General features: G+C 49.3%; 1 protein-coding gene across 1 annotated transcript in view; it reads right to left on the bottom strand.

The window, feature by feature from the left end:
* Window positions 1–11,432: 11,432 nt before the first annotated feature.
* The window catches only part of LNX2 (ligand of numb-protein X 2), a 76,762-nt gene continuing 67,209 nt past the window's right edge, over window positions 11,433–20,985 (bottom strand). The window contains exons 8-10 of the mRNA XM_039255558.1: window positions 20,043–20,274; window positions 15,768–15,926; window positions 11,433–13,746 (exon numbers count right to left, since the gene is read on the bottom strand). Of these exons, the coding sequence (XP_039111489.1) occupies window positions 13,611–13,746; window positions 15,768–15,926; window positions 20,043–20,274 (527 nt within the window). The 3' untranslated portion in view covers window positions 11,433–13,610. The remainder of the gene's footprint in view (window positions 13,747–15,767; window positions 15,927–20,042; window positions 20,275–20,985) is intronic.

The following is a 20,985-nucleotide window of genomic DNA, read 5'->3' as shown; positions in this document are numbered from 1 at the left end:
ATCCCGCCTGGCAGGCCCAGGCCCCCAGCATTTATTCTAGAAAAGCCAGCACATCCATCATTTCAAGAGAAAGATGCTTTAACAATAAGTGGAAACAGAATTCTTTTTCTTTTCATGTTTATTTATTTTGAGACAGAGAGAAAGAGCGTGTGTGTGTGCTTGTACATGAGCAAGCAGGGGAGGGGCAGAGAGAGAGAGAGAGAGAGAGAGAGAGAGAGAATCCCAAGCAGGCTCCTTGCTGTCAGTGTGGGGCTCCGTCTCATGAACTGTGAGATCATGGCATGAACAGAAATCAAGAGTCAGACGCTGATTGAGCCACTCAGGCGCCCCCAATTCTTTTTTTTTTTTTTTCCCCTAGAGGAAATGTGTGCTATTGAGACAGAATTTTGAAAATGGGATGTTTGGATAAATGTCTTACTGTTAGGTATTTTTGTTGGCGAAAGGTGAGATTTATAGTTGCAACCTACCAAAACTCTCACACATGACACTGAAAGTGGAAACAGAATTTTCTAATTACATGAAAATCTACCACATCTTCTTACAGTGTTTTGAAACCATTCATCAAAAATGTAAAATTGGAGGGCGCCTGTGTTGGTTAAGCAGTTGGTTAAGTGCCAACTTCGGCTCAGGTCATGATCTCATGGCTTGTGAGTTTGCGCCCCGCGTTGGGCCCTGTGCTCACCACTCGGAGCCTGGAGCCTGCTTCGGATTCTGTGTCTCCCTCTCTCTCTGCCTCTCCCCTGCTCGGGCTCTGTCTCTCCGTCTCTCAAAAATAAATAAATGTTAAAAATTTTCTTTAAAAATGTAAAGTTGAAAGAGCTCTTAGTTAGCATGCAAAAATGGACCGACATCAGAGAAGGTGGGAATTTGTAGCTAAATTGAAACAGCGCCGTGTATCGTTGGTGGGCGGACACAGAAGTGAGCATGGAGAAAAACCAGACTCAGAGACGCTGACAGCCAACAACCAACATAAGCTAAATTCCCGAACCAGTTCTTCTAGATACTGTGTTACCAAATACGAACATAGGGTCTGGGGGGAAAAAAAAAGAATGATGTCTATACAGTCAGACTGCATTCACTAAAAATTATTAATAAATACTTTCGCTCAGTTGGTAGTGCACGCGACTCTTGATCTCAGGGTTGTGAGTTTGAGTCTCACATGGGGCCTGGAGATTATTTTAATAAATTAAATTAAAAAATAAATAAATAGTTGAGCAAGAGAAAAGGTGTTTTATCCTTTTAATAAGCTAAAGCCATTTAAATGTTTATTTCGTGTTTTTCTTCTATTTTCCCATTCTGTCTGACAACAAATGTTTTATTATTAGCTGGGTCATAGATATATAGTAATAGATTGATGTATATACATCGAGGGGGTGCGTTACCTAATTCTTTACTGAGGGGGTACACAACCTTAAAAGTCTGAAGAAACCTGCTTTGATGAGCAAGTATGGTTTGTGTCCCTTCTGATGTCCCTCATGGCAGGTCTGCCTGATCCCTGGGACACAGCAGCCCTAGAGAAGGGTCACTCCCTCTCCCCGACTACCCCCTCCCTGCTCTCCTTTGTGTTTTGTATTGGGGGGGGGAAGAACCTTGGGTTCCGGCCTGGGATCGGTGAGGCACGCTCTTAGCTAGGGAGGGACTCAGACATTTCAGCATGGAGAAGGCGTCCTGGACACGGAGAGGGCCAGGAAGAGGCATGAAGGCGAGTGGGACCCACGGGGCCATGAGGGACAGCACGGTTGATAGAGGCCCCTCCATTCGGCACATCAGGGAAAGACGAGGGGGGGAGGGGCCAACGGGAGCAGGTGGGGGACGGGCAGGGCGGTCAAGGCTGCAGAAGGGGACCTGGACGGCCACCTGCACAGGCGGGGCGGTGATTTGGGGACTGAGAGACAGAGGAGCCCGGGCCTGTCCTCAAATGGCTCCCAGTCCTTTCGGCCAGGTGTGGGTTCCACAAGTGAGAACGTGCAGCACAATAAAAAAATAAATAAATAAAAAGAGAACATAGAAAGAGAAGCCAAGCTCAGGTGGAAGGTGGGGCGCTAATGTGGGCCTTCCCTGGGGGGTTGGGGGCCTGAGGAGCCTGAGAGCCGGGGTGCGGTGTAAGAGGAGCATTTGAGGGGGGAAAGCGAGTGGCCCCGCAGGGCTGGGGGAGGGGGGGAGGATCAGATACGAAAGAGAAGAGAGAAGGATGGAAATGAAGGGAGCAGGACTCCCGTGTCCCCAGGTGGAGGTGGGGGGGAAGTACACAGTCAGACCCTTGAAATTCAGCCACCAACGAAAACCCAGCCAAAGGGCGACAGAAGAGAGCTGTGGGAAAGGGATCCAAGAGACAAAGAAGGTGCAGTGAAAAGCAGTGTGGCTTTCGGGCCGGGAAGCAAATAAGAAACAGAAGGAGCAAAGAAAGCCAGGAGGAAAGTGGAGGAAAGGAGGGGTGGCCACAAAACCGAGACAGAGACGACGGACTGGGGGGCGGGGGGCGGGGGGCGGAGGGCGGGGAACCAGGTGAGGATTCTCTCGTTAGCTTGGGGCTTTGCTTGGACCGCACTGTGCCAGTCCCTGCCCGGTTCATCCACAAACCTCCCTGTGCGAGGCCTCTGTGGGTGTGGCAATGCCCAGGACAGGCACTGACCCTGACCACATGGGGTCTACACATGTGGGCTGAGCAGGGGCTCTGCCCCTTCCTGGCGGGATAGCCCTGCACCTTGCCAGAGAAAGCCATGCTTCTTAGAGACCCGCAGGCCTGGCGCCCAGTGTGACCACTCAGGGTGGCCCGGCTGGTGGCACCTTTGGAGAACAGGCATTTTTGTCAACGATACACGATGTTTCTAAGAAGTCCGTTCTTCTTCACGATAGGAAATCCCACCCATTAAGTTATGTGAAAATAATCCCGCACTGAGCACAGTTCTTTCCCAAAGTGGCTGGGACAGAGCGTAGGGTCCTCCCAGGGGCAGGAACCGGCCTGGGAGAAGCTGATTCAACTCAGGGTCTGGCCCACGGGTCCTCCAGTTCTCTCTTCCCTGGCTGCCCGGCCACGTCAGATGTCAGATGGTGACAAGGGAAATGTGACAAACGGGGAGGCAGATGTCAGACCGGAAGACAAAGGCAGAGACAGGGTCAGAACACACATTTCTGATCGCTGGTAGGTGCCCGCACACAAAATCGCAGGGGGTGACCCCTGGTCCGCTCCGGGATCAGCGTGGGCAGAATACAGAAGAGAGGGTTCGAAGCTGGCAACTTACATCTCCCCCCGCCCCCCGCCCTGGGACCCAGCGCCCCCCTCCCCCATTTTCTCTGTGGAATCGGGGTAACTACAGTATTTACTCTGAAAGTCTGGGAGGAGCGAGTGGACAGACATGTGAATAATGCCCGACATAAAGTCGACGTTCAATAAACGTTAGTCGCAATTTCACTCGACCGCGGAAACCAAAGAAATTGTTTCAGGTGGAGATTGTCCCAATCTCTAACCGAATTTCCATGTCAAGTTCTCCAGCCTGCGGTGTATGAATCCCGAAGGACACGTGAGACTTTCTGCCGAGATGTGTAATGTTGGATCCAGGGACCAGAACGGAGAGGGCCCCACGGATGAGGTTCCCTGTTTAGAAATTAAAACGGAAATTTGAAAGTAAACAGCTCGGATCAAGAGGATGGCTGGCACGGCTGGTACGATAGCATGAACCAAGAACGTCGGTCTCGGTCAAGGTCAAGGAGAAGAGTAACCAGAACACAGATGTAAAACAGTTGGCAACCTTGCCGAGTTCCTGCTTGGTAACTTCTGGTCTCTCTGAAGGTCGCACAGAGGAAAGCAGAGTGACTCACCTTCATCGGACTCGTACACGGAAACCTCCCAAGGGAGGTTCGTTGAATGAATGTGGCCTGTTGTGAAGCCCCCTCCTGGGGAGGGCAGGTGCGTGGCCGGGGGGAGCAGCCCTTTTCTGTGCTTCCAGGACGAGCCGTGTGATCCGCGCACAGAGTGTGCCGAGGCAGAGTGCGGGTGTCGGCGGCGGGTGGGGACCCTGGGGTGCGCGTTCTGGTGTCTGGTGTGCTGTTCGCCATTTGCCAGCTACATGCGAGGAGGTAAGTCCCTTCACCTCAGTTTGTCTTCACGTATCAGACGGGAGCGGTCTATGCCTCTTACGTCCCATAAGGTCGTTCTGAGAATCAGATGGCAAACTTGTAATGAAGGCGACATGTGCGAGAGCAAAGCGCTACCGCGGGGACGCAGGGAGACAAAGGCGCGGCGCTGTCACGTGGCCAGCTGTCACGTGCGCTCCCCGGACAGTCACGTGCGCTCCCTGCACAGTCAGTCACGTGCGCTCCCTGGACTCGGAGGGAAAAGCTAGCAAACGAGCCTCACGTGACACCACACTAGGGAAGCGGCATGAATGAATCCGGGTCCCGTGTTTCCGGGACGGACCCCTCACTGCCGCAGCGCCCTCCCCGCCCTGCTTTCCGCCCGCCCCTCGCCCGCCCCTCGCCCGCGGTTCGCCCCGCGTGTGCTGGGGCGCCTGCGAGCCGGGCCCGGGCGCGGTGCCGGTTCGGCCGCAAACACGTGCACGTCCGGCCCGTCTCCCGGGACGAGCAGCCTGCGCGGCGGGCGCCCTGCGTCCGCTCCCGGCCCACCCCGCTGCGAACCCATTCTCTCGTTTTCTTTAGTTCTTTTTTTTTTTTTTTTTTTTTTTTTGAGAGAGGGTGCAAGCGGGGGAGGGGCAGAGAGAGAGAGAGAGAGAGAGAGAGAGATGGGGAAGAGAGACTCTGAGCTGTCAGCGCAGAGCCCGACGCGGGGCTTGAACCCACGAACCGTGAGATCGTGACCTGAGCCGAAGTCGGAGGCTTAACCGACGGAGCCCCCTGGGCGCCCCAGAATCATTCTCTTAAAAGTCACCAACGGTGTAATCCAGAGGCGCCCCTCCGTCCTCACCGTCTCTGCAGCTCGGACGCTGTGGAGCTGGGACGGGGGTGGGGGTTGGGGGGGCAGGTTCCCGCGGGCCTGGGGCTGCTCGTACGTGGGGGGCCGAATGGCCGACCTGAGGGAGTTCGCAGCCACTGGGGAGCGCAACGCTTCGAAGGCTGCAGGTGGCGGCGGGCGGACAGCAACGTCAGAAAAGCAGGCACAGCGGAGGGGGGAGGGGCGGAGGGGGCACAGCAGGGAGGCGAGGCACGGACTTGGAGGAGCGGGGCTGGGACCCCAGGGGTGAGCAGGGCTTGCCCGGCTGGGACCAGGCGTTCCTGGGGGGGTGGAATTCCTGGTGGGTTGGGGGGGACAGCGTGAGCCACAGCCCGGCCTGGGGAAGGCGAGCGCCTACGTGGTGAAGGTGCGGGACGCAGGACTATGTGCCGTCGGGGGGCGGGGGGACCCCTCAGCACAGAGCGCACAGAAGCTGGCGTCGAGAGGGGCCTCTGAACGCTCCCAGGGCTTCTCGTTGGCCCCCGGGCACGTGCAGCCAGGCTCTGCGTGTCCACACGGACCCACAGCCTACGGAGCGCACGCGGCGGCGGCGCAGCCTCTGAAGCCCGCGACTGCCCAGGGAGGTGAGCAGGGCAAACCGAGGGTCCGAGATGAAGGAATGGGTTCGGGTCTTCCGCGCTGGTAAGCGGCGAGCACGGACCTCGGCCTGCTTGGTTCCATCCGCTGTGTGACCCAGCCGGCCTCCCTCTACATTAGTAGCGTGTGAGCCCCGGGGCGCTTGGGGGGCCCCGTCGGTCAAGCGTCCGACTTCGGCTCAGGTCAGGATCTCATGGTTCATGAGTTCGAGCCCCGCATTGGGCTCTGTGCTGACAGCTCAGAGTCTGGAGCCTGCTTCGCATTCTGCGTCTCCTTCTCCCCCCCCCCCGCTTGTGCTCTGTCTCTCTCTCTCAAAACTAAACATTTAAAAAATTAAAAAAAAAAATTAGTGTCATGTGCGCCCTAGTATGTATCAGTGCTTTTGTTGCAGGAAGAGGGGAGTGGAGGTCCGGCCAGCTCGCTCAGGGCGCATCGCCCCGCACAGCCGTCCTCGGTGATGACCACCAAAGGAGATGTGTGGTCTCTCAACAACCCACACAGGGCACCGAGTCCCTGTGCTGCCTGCCACGCCTCCCCGGAGAAGCCTTCCTTGACCACCTCCCTCACACAGCTCGCTTCAGCCGCGTGTCTTCCGTTCACCTGCGTTTTTTCTCTTCATAGCATGTATCGCCATCTGAAAGTATGTCATTTCTTCATTTTACTGTTCATTCTCCCCCTCCTTAGAATGTCAGCTAAGAGAGACAGCCAACAAGGTAACTGATGGATTCCGAGCACAGAAAACAGTGCCTGGCCTGTAGCACACGCTGAAGAAATATTCACTGAGCAAAAGGGAGGAAAAAAAGTATCCATATTGCGTGCATTGTGCTGGCCTTAATATTCACGTAGAGATTAAAGATAACAAATGAAGAGACGGTCCCCCTCTGCCGAGTTTCTGCAGTCTGGCTGGGAAGAAAGGCAGGGACAAATCACCACCAAAAGCAATCATTTACAGTCACAAGTGGAGTAGTGAGGTCCCCATCATGGAAGCATTCAAGCAGGGGCTAGACAGAAGATGGAAGCGATCCTTATATCAGAAAAACATGGATAAGGACTTTCCAACTCAAGCTTCCGTGATTTTGGGTCGAAATCATGATACATTGCATGATACATGGACATGGTATCCTTTGGAATGACTTACAGGTAAGAGGAAATGAGAACCCTCTTTCTTCTTTCTTTTTTTTTTTTAATGTTTATGTATTTATTTTGAGAGAGACAGAGAGAGACAGAGAGAGTGCGAGCAGGGGAGGGGCAGAGAGAGAGAGAGAGAGGAAGAGACAGAATCCCAAGCAGGCTCCGCACTGTCAGCGCACAGCCCAGTGGAGGTCATGATCTCACGGTTCATGAGGTCTGTGAGAACCGTGAGATCATGACCGGAGCCAAAATCAAGAATCGGACGCTTAACCGACTGAGCCGCCACCCAGGTGCCCCGGAACGTCCTTTATTTTTAACAGCTGCCTCCACCCTCAGGACCTTGACATTGGACAACCGTCACTACATCAGAGTGTGAGCGGTAGATATTTCTAAGGTGACCTCTCAAACTGGTGATCAGGTTTTGGGCCATCCAAGGAAGGGCTGTCATAGGATTCACCCTTAAAACAGAAAACGTTTCAGGATCAAGGTGGAAGTTTGCACAGCAGCCCAACTTCAAAGCGTGATGTGCAGGTGAGTCACCAGGGCTCAGATGGAAATCCTGAAGCACGTTGTGTGCCGCCACCCCCTCCTGGTTGGAGGCATGGCCTCCGCCGTGTGCTGGGAGGTGCCCGGTCTGGAAGGGCTAGCCTTCGCCTCCCGTCCGATTGCATCGTACCATCTCTCACCCTGGGCGTTTTGCAGCCGGTAGGCGCTGCATTTACACGTTCAACTTCTAAAGAGCTTTTGCGTTGCCATAGAAATTAATTGCTAGCATAGTTCAATGGAGTAGATTTACACTGTACGACGGCAGAGCTTTCTAGCCAGGACCCTGAAGAGTTGCAACCTCTCCTTCAGCGGGCGGAGAAGAGGGACTTGAGAGAAAAAGCTCTCGCTTTGTGACTTGCAGCCTGTGCCTGGGTAGGAGTTTGCTCGGCTGTGTAACCCAAACGCCTGGATTATGAAAAGATAAAATCAGGCGTTGCAAAGGAGCGGTCTGGAGCCTGCCTGTGCATCATGCACACTGTAGGTGCTGGGCAAATTCTTGTTTCAGTGACCACACAGGAGAGCAACCCATCGGTCAGTGGAAGGTGCCGGTGCGTCCTACAAGGGCTTAAGGCAACTTGGAAAAAGCACACTTCCGCCTACAGCTGAGATATCCCCCCTTTCCATTTTTAGATGGTTTTTTTTTTCATTTTTAGCTGTTGATGTAAGAGACTTATTCCTTATGTAAAAAGTGCCAAGTTAACTGCAGCTCCGTTGAATCGAGTGCATCCCAAGTCAGTTAAGTCTGAATTCATGGGACTTCGCTGTAACTGTAACGTGGGTGCTACAGGCGTGGCGAACAAGCGAGGCACCCTTAGGAGCTGAAATTCAGGTTTGTTAATGAAAATTTAAACCACCCACTTATCTAAGGCTTCAAACATTTGAGGACTCATAAAGCAACAGCCCGCTTTAACATACCAAAGAATGGAAACCGAGTTCGGAAGCGACAGCTATAGAGTTTGCAGACGGCATTCTCTTTTCGCCAGAAAGTACAATAGCTAGTTTGCAGCGTGAGGACTCCAGTGTTTGAAAATCTGCTCATAGTGCACAGTATCTTTTTTAAAAAAAATGTTTTATTTATTTCTGAGAGAGAGAGAGAGAGAGAGAGAGAGACAGTGTGAACAGGGGAGGGTCAGAGAGAGAGAGGGAGACACAGAACCTGAAGCAGGCTGCAGGCTCTGAGCTGTCAGCACAGAGCCCGACGCGGGGCTCGAACCCACGAGCCGTGAGATCATGACCTGGGCCGAAGTCGGATGCTTAACCAACTGAGCCACCCAGGCGCCCCCATAGTGCTCAGTATCTTGAGAGATACTTCCAAATCCCCTACAGTCCCTTCTTTCCACCCTAGAGGCCTCCCTAAGCAGCACCAGAGACCCCTCATTTCCCCGCCAGCTCAAAAATAACTGGAGCAGAGACCTGCCCATGCCTTACATGTGGGCTGTGCATGTGACTTCTGCCCAGCGACTGCGGTAGAGAGGGAAGAGCAAGCAACTTTCCTGTGGAGGAACCTGACAAACACTACGCTTAGGCCAGGTGGACAAGGTCAACGGCAACAGCCACAAGTCATGCTGACAGTATGCAGCCTCGCTATGACACGAGAGAAGGGCGCTTTACCTTGGCGATCTTCCTCCCGCAAACCCACAGCCCTGGTCTAAAAACAAGAAGAAAGGTATGCCAAGGAGGCATAACTAGATGAGGTGTGGCATCCTGAATGAATGTTCATTCATCTTAGAGAGAGAGGGAGAGAGTGTGAGAGTCACAGAGAGAGGGAGACACAGAATCGGAAGCAGGCTCCAGGCTCTGAGCTGTGAGCACAGAGCCCGACGCGGGGCTTGAACCCACGAACCGTGAGATCATGACCTGAGCTGAAGCCGGATGCTTAACCAGCTAAGCCCCCCGGACGTCCCTAGAATCTCTGATGTTTAATGTCTGATTTTAAATCAAGCACGTACCTGGCAAGTTTTTCTTCTTCCCAGAACATATCCATGGCCATGAAAGTAGAATTTAATAAAACCTTTCAAAAGAGAAAAAAGTGCTCAGCCCTGGGGGTTGGTAAAGATTCCCCAAAAAGAGGTGATGCTGCATGGTGGCACGTCCCCCCACTCCTTGCCCTGTTTATAACCCACCACCGCACCAGAGAAGCGCACGAGAAAACAGAGGTCAGCGTTGCAGAAGTGACACGAGGTGCCCTCAGTCCGCGGACGGCGCGAGCTGCAGACGCAGGGCACGAGCGGGCTCGAAACTGCAAGGTGCTGATTGAAGACGGTTCTCCGGACTGTGAGGGTGGCTAGGTCAGAGACATAATAAAAGCAAATATGGAGGCCTGCTGAGATCCACACTTACGAGGTGGGTAGTTCTCTTCAAAGTGGGGGGTATGAGCCAGAGAATGGCAGCATTCAAGCGATGCTTCCAAATATGGGACACTGTGGCCACGCACGGAAGGGAGCGCATCACAAGCTGCAACGGGCACGTGTGCGGAGGCAGGGCCTGGGAGCGTGTGGGTGGGGGAGGGGAGCGGCCGGAGTCACACAGGGTAAATGGGACCACAGAGCCACCCAGAAAACCTGAGTAGGGGTCAGACCACACTGGTCTTGGTCTGAACTTAATTTACTAAGAAACTGGGAACAATTTCTTTAATGACAAAGTCTTTCTTTAATGCAGGTAATGATCAAAGCCGTCGGAAGACCAGGAAGCACGACGTCAGGACGGTCTGGCCCGGAAAGTGCTGTGAAGCGAAGAGGTGAGGCGACAGGTGCTGTGGTCTGACAGGAATACGAGGTGGGACGCAGAGTGTTTCAAATTTTCTGATAACCACATTTAAAAAAAAGTAAAATGGGGCACCCGGGTGGCTCAGTCGGTTGAGCCTCCAACTCTTGATCTCGGCTCAGATCATGATCTCACGGTTCCTGGGATAGAGCCCCATGTGGGACTCTGTGCTGACAGAGTGTGGAGTCTGTTTGGGATTCTCTCCCTCTCTCTCTGCCCCTCCCCTGCTTGTGTTCGCATGCACCTATGCTCTCTGTCTCCCCCTCAAAATAAACTTAAACTAAACTGGTGAAATTAATTTTAGTAATATATTTTAGGGTAAGGGGAGGGGAATTTGGAGGAAGGTGGTCAAAAGGTACAAACTTGCAGTTTTGAGGTAAAGAAGTCCTAGGGGGTGCCTGGGGGGCTCAGTCAGTTTAGTGGGTGTCTGACTTCGGCTCAGGTCATGATCTCGCAGTTTGTGAGTTCGAGCCCCACGTCCGGCTCTGTGCTGACAGCTCAGAGCCTGGAGCTGCTTCTGATTCTGTGTCTCCGCTCTCTCTGACCCTCCCCCTTACTCCGTCTCCCTCTCTCAAAAATAAACATTAAAAATTTTTTTTTAAAAAGTCCTAGGGACGTTATGTGCACCATGACAAAACACAGCTAACACTGCGATGTGATATACAAGAAAATGGTCAAGAAACTAGACCCTGCGAGTTCTCAGCACGACGGGAAGTTTTTGTCTTCTTACGGTGTCTATGAGAAGATGGACGCTCGCTGAACCTCTCGTGATGTCCACTTCACAGCATACATAAACCCAACCATCACGCCATGTGCCTTAAACGTACACAGGGATGTTGTTAATTGTTTCTCAAGAAAACTCGGAAAAGAATGCACAGAGAAAGACTGGCAGGAAATGCACCAAAAAGAAAAATGAGAGAAAGACTCTATTTTATATGAGCCTCTATATCCAAGGTATTATCATTGTAATACGTAGCCCAGTCTTGTTTCTCACGTGTGTAGCCACACATATTGGACGTCGTCAATCTAGAGGTACTGCGTGGGCAAAACTTCCCACCATCAGCAGGGATGCATGTGTTGTGGCTACAGGAGTAAGAATCAGAAGACGGACATGTGACTCTGAGGCCCGAAGCGTGGGACGTGGTAAGGACGACCACGAAGCCATGAACGTACACAAGAGTGGCCTATGAAGTCAAGAAAACAGACAATGAGTGGGGTGCCTGGGGGGCTCAGTCGGTGAAGTGTCCGACTTCAGCTCAGGTCATGATCTCATGGCTCGTGGGTTCGAGCCCCGCGTCGGGCTTTGTGCTGACAGCTCAGAACCTGGAGCCTGTTTGGGATTCTGTGTCTCCCTCTCTCTCTGACCCTCCCCTGCTCATGCTGTCTCTCTCTCTCTCAGAAATAAATAAAAAAACATAAAAAAAAAAAAAAAGAGAGACAACGTCGCTATTATGGAAAGGATGACTTTTATTCCCATCCTGAATGATTATCACACCAGTATTTCAACACATTGGGAAAAAAATCCGGAAATAATTTAAACTAAAGGCACAGAACAAATCAAAATATTTGAACTATTTAGGCTTAAACTGAGGAAATTCAAATATGTCAACAGTAACCATAAATTATGAACAAGTTTCCATCACCAAATACCATTCTGACCAAAAGCTATCGCGTTTTGTAAGAAAACCAAATTGGCTTCAGCTGAGGCCGAGCTCTCCATGATAAAAAATAATGTTGAAAAAAGTGTCTTCTTTCAAAATACTCATTATATCCCCAGGTTCAGTGTAAGTTATTTTACATATAACAAAGTAGCCATTAGGAGATTTGTTGATGGATGGTCGCTCCCCAAGAAATGACGCGTTCTTACAAAATGTTTAAAAAAATAGCAAAGTAGGATATAAAATTCCACTTAGGGAGCAGGAAAAAAAAACACAACTTGTTCCATGTCAATTAGAATATCAAAGCATTTCAATACCAAATTGCTTCAAAAGCCAATCATCACATAACAGTAATATACTGCATGGGCCATGCCACTGTATCTTGGTTATATGTCGACCATACAGTGTAGCTAAAGGGTTGAACAAATCAGTAGCAATTATTGTTGCCATTTATTTCTCCAAAAGAGATCTGTTTAAAAAAATCACTAAAAAGCTAACGGGAATAAACAGGGACATGCGACTGCCACAAGAAGTCCTAGTGATGCAACTGCTAGTTTGAAAGTAAAGTGGTCACACTCGTCATCTACCGTAGTATTCTCGAAATACATTCTCTGATAATCAATACCATTTATTACTACAGAGGTCCCTTGTAAACGAGCTCATGTTCTGAACTAGGTTTCTAAGTGAAACTTTTTTCAAGTATGCATCATATTAATATGATAAAGATATATATATATTTTAATCTTATTCACTTCTTTAGGTGTTCTTCCAAAGGACAACCCAGTGGAATGAAAGACTAACAAAATGGGTTGGTCGTAGTTTTCAAAAACATCTAGAAAAATCAGAAATAGCCTATTGACCAAGAACTGACTGGAAGATACTACACATCTAAAACCCGCTATTTTCGATAAAACTCCGGGACTTTTCAGTCTTTTTCCTGAAATAGGTACGTTCACGAGAAATAATGGGGGGGGGGGCGGGGAATCAGAGTGTCTAACACACTGAAAGCTCGTCTGAGAATGAAATTAAGCTAGTATGCCTTCTACATGGACTTGTGATATATACGAATGTAGATCGAGTACAACATGGTCTCATCTTTATCTATTTTGACTGCATAAATCACAGAAACCATGTCCCATCAAGACTGCTGAGGAGTACAATACAAATGCTAGAAAATGAATTTCATCAAAAAAACGCTTCAAAATATTCCTGCAGAACAAAACATTCCTTTGGAAATGAATCTTTAATGCTCCTGGACTTCTTCAAGTAAGTGCAGCTTTTACACGGAACTGTAATTACCTCCCAAATTCCTTTGTCCCTGGAAAATGTGATCTTTTATTATCTAGTATTCTGATTCCTGGAACATTATTTTGTAGAAAGTGTCAGACTTCTGTCTTCATCATCTACGAGTACTGAGAGATTAAAGTCGAAATAAAGTCAGCCAGAAAAATCACTTTATCGACAGCATGACGTTCTGAAATGTTGGCACCGAAGGGGAAGATGGGGGAGGGGTACCACCTCAATTTAAAATGGATCCATTCGTGACACTCTGATGACGCCAGGGACAGCAGGCACTCCTGCCACTGGCTTCCCCGATTCCGGGGTAGGGGCGCGTGGGCCTCATTCGCGAGTCGGTGACTGAGACCGAGCCGGTGCCACGAGGCCTCCCATCCAGCTGGCCGGGTCACAGTCTGGGAGGCCTCGTACGTTACTTCAGCTCACATTCTGACAATGGAGGGTCCGAATTCTAAAAATGCGAACCTATTACCAGGGTCAGGGAAAGACTTTGCAGGCTAAGGGAGATGCGGCTAACTTGAGGAAAGCCATTGAAATAATAACGAAAGGACAATCTCCATGGTTTGGGGCCCAGTGGACACCAGCTGCGTCAGGAGCTCCCAGCCACAAACATGACATGACGAGGGGGTTTCTTTCCGAGGCCCAAACGAGGAAGGCGTTGGCCGCGAGCCCTACACCAGGCTGCCCGGCCAGCAGATCACGGTCAGAGTGACCTTGCTTCTCTGCTCCTTCAACATGGGGACCAGTGCGGAGTGGCTCATGCCCACAGTCGACAGGCCATTGACGGCCACGATCATATCGCCACATCTGGACAAACAGAAACAGAAACGGGCTGTTAACTGTCTTCATGGGATTAGAAAACTATCCTGAGATTCCTAAGCACGAAATTTCACAGCTGCGCTTAACCTTTATTTCGCTGCCGATGGTGAGGGTGTGTGATCTACTTTGCAAGACATCTGGGCCCATTTTTCAGCCTCGACTGGGCTTCCCTTGCCAAAATTCAAGGACACCTCCCCTGTACCTGCTGGGTGACTTCGAGGACAAGCAGAGTAACTTTCATAGAAGCTTAAGCAAAATGTAATTCGGAGAATAAATGTGCTGCCCCGTTAAGAAATACCAACTAATGCATTTGGAGGAGACTGCTTATTATTTAACTGTTCTCTCTTCTCTTAAAAAAAATTTTTTTTAAACATGTATTAATTTTTGAGAGACAGAGAGAGGCAGAGCATGAGCAGGGGAGGGTCAGAGAGAGGGAGAGAGAGAATCTGAAGCAGCTCCAGGCTCTGAGCTGTCAGCACAGAGCCCCACGTGGGGCCCGAACTCCTAAACTGTGAGAGCATGACCTGAGCGGAAGTCAATGCTCAACCAAATGAGCCACCCAGGCGCCCCTCTCTTCATTCTTAGAGCCCACACATTTGAGGGCTGAACTGCATTGAGAATAAGACAGACACCTCCTCTTCTTTCAGCTGCTGACGCTTACTGTCCTCGGACAGGATTATCCCAAGTGGATGACAGATCTGAAGGCCTTTCTATCCTTTATGATTTTTGCTCTTTAGTCTGTAACACCCGCCAGCTATCTTACTGTTAGCTACTTCAGTAGAAGACGGAAAGCAAATAAACTGATTAACTAACCGAGACCCAGAATGGTGGAGTAACGTAGCTAAGAGAACGGTTAATTCATTTTGCCCCTACTCCTTCTGCCTAAAATACTGATTTTCCCCCCACATCTGTCAATACATGACCCATCAAGAGCATAATGACCCTGATCAACCTCTGACAAGATTATCTGAATGGCACTCTCTGTCAACAGCACAGCCTCCTCATGCATGTGGCCCCCTGGCTAGGATGCCCACATCTACTTTTTACGAACTGGCTCTTCCCACAAAAATCAAGCACTAAGAACTTCGTTGCCCATCTCCTCTCCGTTCACAGGATCTCATGATGTAACCCCTCTTTCCTCTCCCAGCACCTGAGCTTTGAAAAAGGAAAGAGGCTATGTGGGGTTGGCTGAGGGCTTCCAGAAGGGGGTTAACAGCCGAGGCTCTGGAGACACAGCCCTGGGTGTGAGCCGCGGTCAACCATTTCCAGCTGTCTGACTGTGGACAAGCTTCTCACTGTTCCCGACACTTAGTTACCTCGTTTATCAGAGAGGAATAGCAACACTTACCTCACAGGACTCTTAAGGAGATTCAATAATACCATCTCAAGCACTCAGCACTGTCAGATATTCTCAGATAGTCACTGGGACCTTACTATATACACAAGGCACTGTCATGGCGGCCAGGGATATAACAATAGAGGCAACAAAGTCCCTCCCACCCCCCTTTGCAGAGCTTGCATAAATAGAGAAGGTTAGGCAGACCTAAGTGCTGTGGAGGAACACAGAGCAGAGTCATCTAATGACAGGACTGGACCTAAGGGGCAGGTGTGGAGTGACGGCTCGGTGCTAGCTGCCCTATCAGTCTGTCTCATCAGACGACTAGGGTTGGGTTCCTGGCATTACGTTAACAAAACAGCAATCAGAGGCAAGATGGTAAAGTGATGCTTCAGTCTAGAGATGGTCTGGCAAACTGTTTCCATAAAGGGCCGGTTAGTCAACAAATATTTTAGTCTTTGTGAACCACACGGTCTCCGTCACGACAACTCAACACCACCACGGTGGCTCAGAGGCAGCCATGGAGGATGGGAAAACAAACGAACGCAGCCACGTTCTGGCAAAACCTTATTTACGAGAACAGAGCACAGGCCGGGTGTGGAGTTGACCCCTGGTCAAGATGGCGTCCATACAATAAGCATGAATCACGTTATCACATATAATTAAGACTCACTTCAATCTTCCATCATAATAAGCAGGAGTTCCCAACACAATGGTTTTAATGAAGAAAGGCTGATTGGTGTGGTTCTCTTCATATCCACCAACAATACTAAAGCCCCAACTTCCCAAGTAGCTTCTTCGTAAAACGATGTCGTGGCAGCTATGAAGGGAGCTACAGTAAACACAAAGATCAAGAAAAAATTAATGCGGAGGCTTTAATACCCTGTTCGCCTCTGCCGTTAACTCCATACCGAGTTACACCATCACTGCCGGGGAAGGGAAAAGGGCAAACTGACAAATGACGTCCAATCATTGACAGATGAATTCCAATCATCCTTGATTTCCTTCCAAACACATTGTGCCGACAGCCCATTTTCTGGCACAGACGCAGTTCTCGGTGGATTGCAGTTTCTCCCACTTTCTTCAGTCTTGTTTTTTCCCGTGAAGACACCACACACACCCACACGCACATACACGCACACACGCACAGCGAAACACACCTGGTTACAAGTTGCACTGCAGACATTTGTATAAAGTTGTTCTGTGCCTACGTTTGCTCACTGCACTGTCAACAGTGTCCTCGGTTCTGACATCCACCTGTATCTACAAAATTTGTATCTATAAAAAAGTGGCACAGAAGGGGTCTGGTAACCCTGACCTCAGCACTCTAATGAAAGGCAGTATGGTGCAGCTTCCCAAAAAACGTAGAAAAGTCTCTCTTTTTAATCTATGCAAGGAATTATTTGTTGTTCTTTCCTCCTTCATTTAAAATGCATTTTAAGGGAGACTCTGACAAAATAGGGTACTCAAAATAGGGAAAAAACAACCAAAAACATCTCCACCCCCCCCCCTTTTTTAAAACTAGGGACACTGAGATGCTCCAGTTAAAATGTTTGGAGGATACGGGGCACCTGGGTGGCTTAGTCGGTTGAGCGTCCGACTTTCGCTTAGGTCATAATCTCGCGGTTCGTGGGTTTGAGCCCCGCGTCAGGCTCTGTGCTGACTGCCAGCTCAGAGCCTGGAGCCTGTTTCAGTCTGTGACTCCCTCTCTCTGACCCTCCCCTGCTCACACACTCTCTCTCTCTCTCCTAGATATAAATAAAACATTAAAAAAAAATGTTTGGAGGATACAACACTTCAGAGTTCTATGGATCTGGGAACAAGCAGTGAATAAAAACTTAAAAATGGAAAAAAACTCCATCTAAAAGATACAGGAAAAAAAAATCTCTCTTTAAGAAACAAATATCTTGGGGCACCAGGTGGCTCAGTCGGTTAAGTGTCCAACTTTGGCTCAGGTCGTGATCTCCCGGTTTGAGTTCAGGCCCCACTTCAGGCTCAGAGCCTGGAGCCTGCTTCAGATTCTGTCTCTCCGTCTCTCTCTGATCCTCCCCTGCTCACACTCTCTCGCTCTCTCAAAAATAAATAAACATTAAAAATATTTTTAAAAAAGGAAACAAGTATGTTTCCTTTTTAGATGAAATTGGATATAAAGTCCTCTAAAGCAAGGCTTCCTGGTTTTAATCTATTAAAAAGATTTCTTAATAAAACTAATTCTGTATGTGATCTATGAAATGCCACAACTTTTAATCTGGTCTTGTTTCTTAGCTCACCATTAAGAAAGGGCTTTTGAAAAGGCTTCTGAGGGGCGCCTGGGTGGCTCAGTTGGTTAAGTGTCCGACTTCGGCTCAGGTCACGATCTCACGGTTCGTGGGTTCGAGCCCCACATCGGGCTCTGTCCTGACAGCTAGCTGAAACCTGTTTCAGATTCTGTATCTCTCTCTCTGACCCTCCCCTGCTCATGCTGCCTCTCTCTCTCCCTCTCAGAAATAAATAAAACATTTAAAAAAAATGAAAAGGCTTCTGAAAGCGAGCAGGGTCCCCATGCACTGGCCTGGTAGTTTAGGAGGAATGTGGGTTAGTTACTTTCATTTTTCTGAATCTTCTGCACAAAATGATCACAACAACGCGAAACAAAGGGCTGTGCTGTCTGGTATGCAGACGTCTGGTGCGCCTCTAGCACAGAGCCATGCAAGAAGCAGCAAAGCTGCTTACGCCTGTGCCCAGAGTAAGTGGCCCTTCTGACACGTGCTTGTGAGTACAGGTTTGCACACAACAGAGACGCCCCCTCCAAGACTCCACAGAACAGTGACCTTTTCCTGATAGATACTCTTGATACTGGATACAGGTGGAGCCCAAAATAGACTTTACTGTCCCGTGCATTTTTCATCTGGAACATTCATTACCCCTCCTGGGACGCCAGAAGATGCTGGGGACACAATGGGCGAAGCGCGGACCCCAGAACGAGGAGGGGGAAACAGATGAGAAACACTGGGAGGGGCACTGGGGCAGCTCGAGTGGCTATGCAGGGGTGCGGTCCCCGCCCGTCCACCCGTGGGGGTGTGCCTGCTGGGTCACCGCAGCGCAGGAGAAGACCCCTGCCCACCCGCTGGTGTGTGAGGGGGCCTTCCTGACTTTCTAGGATTCAGGTCAATGTACTGGGCTGACTATTTCACAAGAGGAACGAGCTTCCCTCTTGTGGCTGAAGCCTCACCACTGAGAGAGCATGCCTGCCGTGTAACCGTGACCATTCCAGTCTATTCCTACGGGTCCCAGGGACGTGAGTTCTAGTAGCTGGAGGCCTTTTTACTCTTTTTCAACCAAGAGGACAAGTCAGTAAGTCAGATCACTGACAGATAAGTTCCAATCATCTGTGTGCTTGCTGGTTTTCTTTATGTGAAAGTACTTTTGTTTTTTTTTTTTAAATAAATCATACAGCACTATAAAATGCTAGTTATTAAAAATTTAACCCACATGGAGCTAGGTGGCTCAGAAACCGGCATTCCCAGTGCTGATTTTTATTTTTAAAAAAAGTAGTCATTTTCATACTTGGCCCAGAGTCCAAATATGTCGTCGGAGTTGAGTTTTAGGGTTCTTCTGGACATTAAGAATCTACAGTGATCTGGAAACAAACACAGTAATACAACCCTTCCGCTCTCAATGCCCAAGGAGACGGGCGTCACCAAGAGGGCGTGCAGATCCTGGCTGGCAACAATCAGGAGGCGGCGAACTCGTCACTGAGGCGGTGAGGCGCTCTCAGTCCTGAACACCAGCGGGGTGGCTTACAGACTCTTCTGTCCCGTAAAAACTGCATTTCACCTCCTGACTTTTTAGGGAGTTGAAAGGATTAAGAAAGGGATTTTAGAAAAGCTTCTGGAAGAGACAAAGGCCCCACACTTTGACCTGGTTTTCCTAGTGAAAAATGCACATGCAGTCTAAGCATGTATCAGAATGCATGGTGGTTTTTGACAGCTTTTCTTTCTTTCTTTTTCAGTGTTTCTTTATTTTTGAGAGAGAGGGACACACAGAGTGTGAGCAGGGGAGGGGTAGAGAGAGGGAGACACAGAATCGGAAGCAGGCTCCAGGCTCTGAGTAGTCAGCACAGAGCCCGACGTGGGGCTCGAACTCATGAACTGTGAGATCATGATCTGAACCGAAGCTGGACGCTTAACCAGGCGCCCCAAATGACAGCTTTTCTAAAGCAAGAGACTGAACATCCAAATCTCATGGCTCACCCACTTATGAACCCTAACAGGAATGGACAGATGGCTTTATTCATTTTTTAAAAAGGTTTATTTACTTTGAGAAAGAGAGAGAGAAAGAAGGATAGTACGCATAAGCGGGGTTGGGGCACAGAGAATGGGAGAGAGAGAATCCCAAGCAGGCTCCATGCTGTCAGCACAGAGCCTGACCATGAAGCATGAGATCATGACTTGAGCTGAAATCAAGAGTCAGACACTCAGCCAACTGAGCCACCTAGGTGCCCCTATTCATTTTTATTTGTATAGATGTATTTATTTATTTTTGAGAGAGAAAGAGACAGAGCGCAAGGGGGGAGGGGCAGAGAGAGAGGAAGACAGAATCTGAAACAGGCTCCAGGCTCTGAGCTGACAGTACAGAGCCCAACACGGGGCTCGAACTCACGAACCGTGAGATTATGATCTGAGCTGAAACCAAGAGTCGGACCTTAACCGACTGAGCCACCCAGGCGCCCAAATTCATTTTTATAGATAGATATATTAAGTCTTTCTAGCCTCATTCTTCTTGTTAAATTTACCTTTTAGAATATAATAACCTAAGAAAAAATGCCATTTTCTGTTGTCACTTGATCTGCTATTGCCACTTTTATCGGAGAGAGCCTCTCTGGCCCTGGATGAGTGAATTTACGGTGTTACACAGGGAGAATGGCTGTAGGTCTGATTAGTCCTCAGGAGTCAAAGGCGGCCCATACCTTGGAAGCCCGAGCCACATGACCCACGACGGGGACCAACTGGCGTCATACTCGTTCTCGCTGAAGGCGCTCGGCTGCTCTTCCGTGGCCTGCGTGGCGTCCTCCACAACCTGGACCTCAAGGGCTTTCAGGACAACAGCGGGGGACGCAGCACTGGCTTTCAGCATGGCCACAGCCTCACTGTGACTCAGATTGGTCAGATCGATGCCATTGATATTCAGCAACACGTCGCCTGTTCAGATGAAGAAACAAGAAAAATGGGACGTGCTACCGAGTGATTACCTCCCTGGACAGCCTCTTATTTGTAAATTAACCAACAAAGGTGAGTTCCAGTTAGCTCACATAAGGTAAAAGACCACTTTCTTACTTGTTTTACGATCCTGAGGAAAAATCTAATTCATGGAGAACATTCCAGAATAACCCAAAATGTTAAGATTTCATAATACACACGGAAAAGTGTGGCTCGAGGCACTGTGATTCGACTGGAAGTCCAAATCATTAGGCCAAGTTTGGCTAGGGGCAGGCCCTGGGCACACTCCTTTCTCTTCTTTGAGATTCAGTGATTTATAGAGTTCTTTTCTAACCAAAAATTATTTGATCCTTTGCTGTTAGAAATGAATTTTTAACATATTCTATTTTATAGTCACACAGTTTTATAATAAAGATAGCCCTACGCAGTTTGCTCGGTGTGCACATATCAGAATATGTAAAGAGAAGATATCCTGGGGCCTACAAAAGAAATGAAACTTGTGATTTGCACACCTTCTCTTGCTTGAAGAAAGAAAAAAAAGTATCTGTTACCCTGACAAATAATATAATAAATAAAGGGCAAAGGTGAGGAAGGAAAAAATTAGTTTTGTAGGTATAAAGAAAGCCTATGGAAAATCTTTGTCTCCCAACTCATCACATATTTTTCAGATTATTCAAGCAAAACATTCTTTTT

This window comes from Hyaena hyaena, unplaced genomic scaffold, assembly GCF_003009895.1.
Source record: "Hyaena hyaena isolate Hyena2069 unplaced genomic scaffold, ASM300989v1 scaffold_11, whole genome shotgun sequence".
Taxonomy (NCBI): domain Eukaryota; kingdom Metazoa; phylum Chordata; class Mammalia; order Carnivora; family Hyaenidae; genus Hyaena; species Hyaena hyaena.
This window is presented reverse-complemented; position numbering and strand designations above follow the sequence as displayed.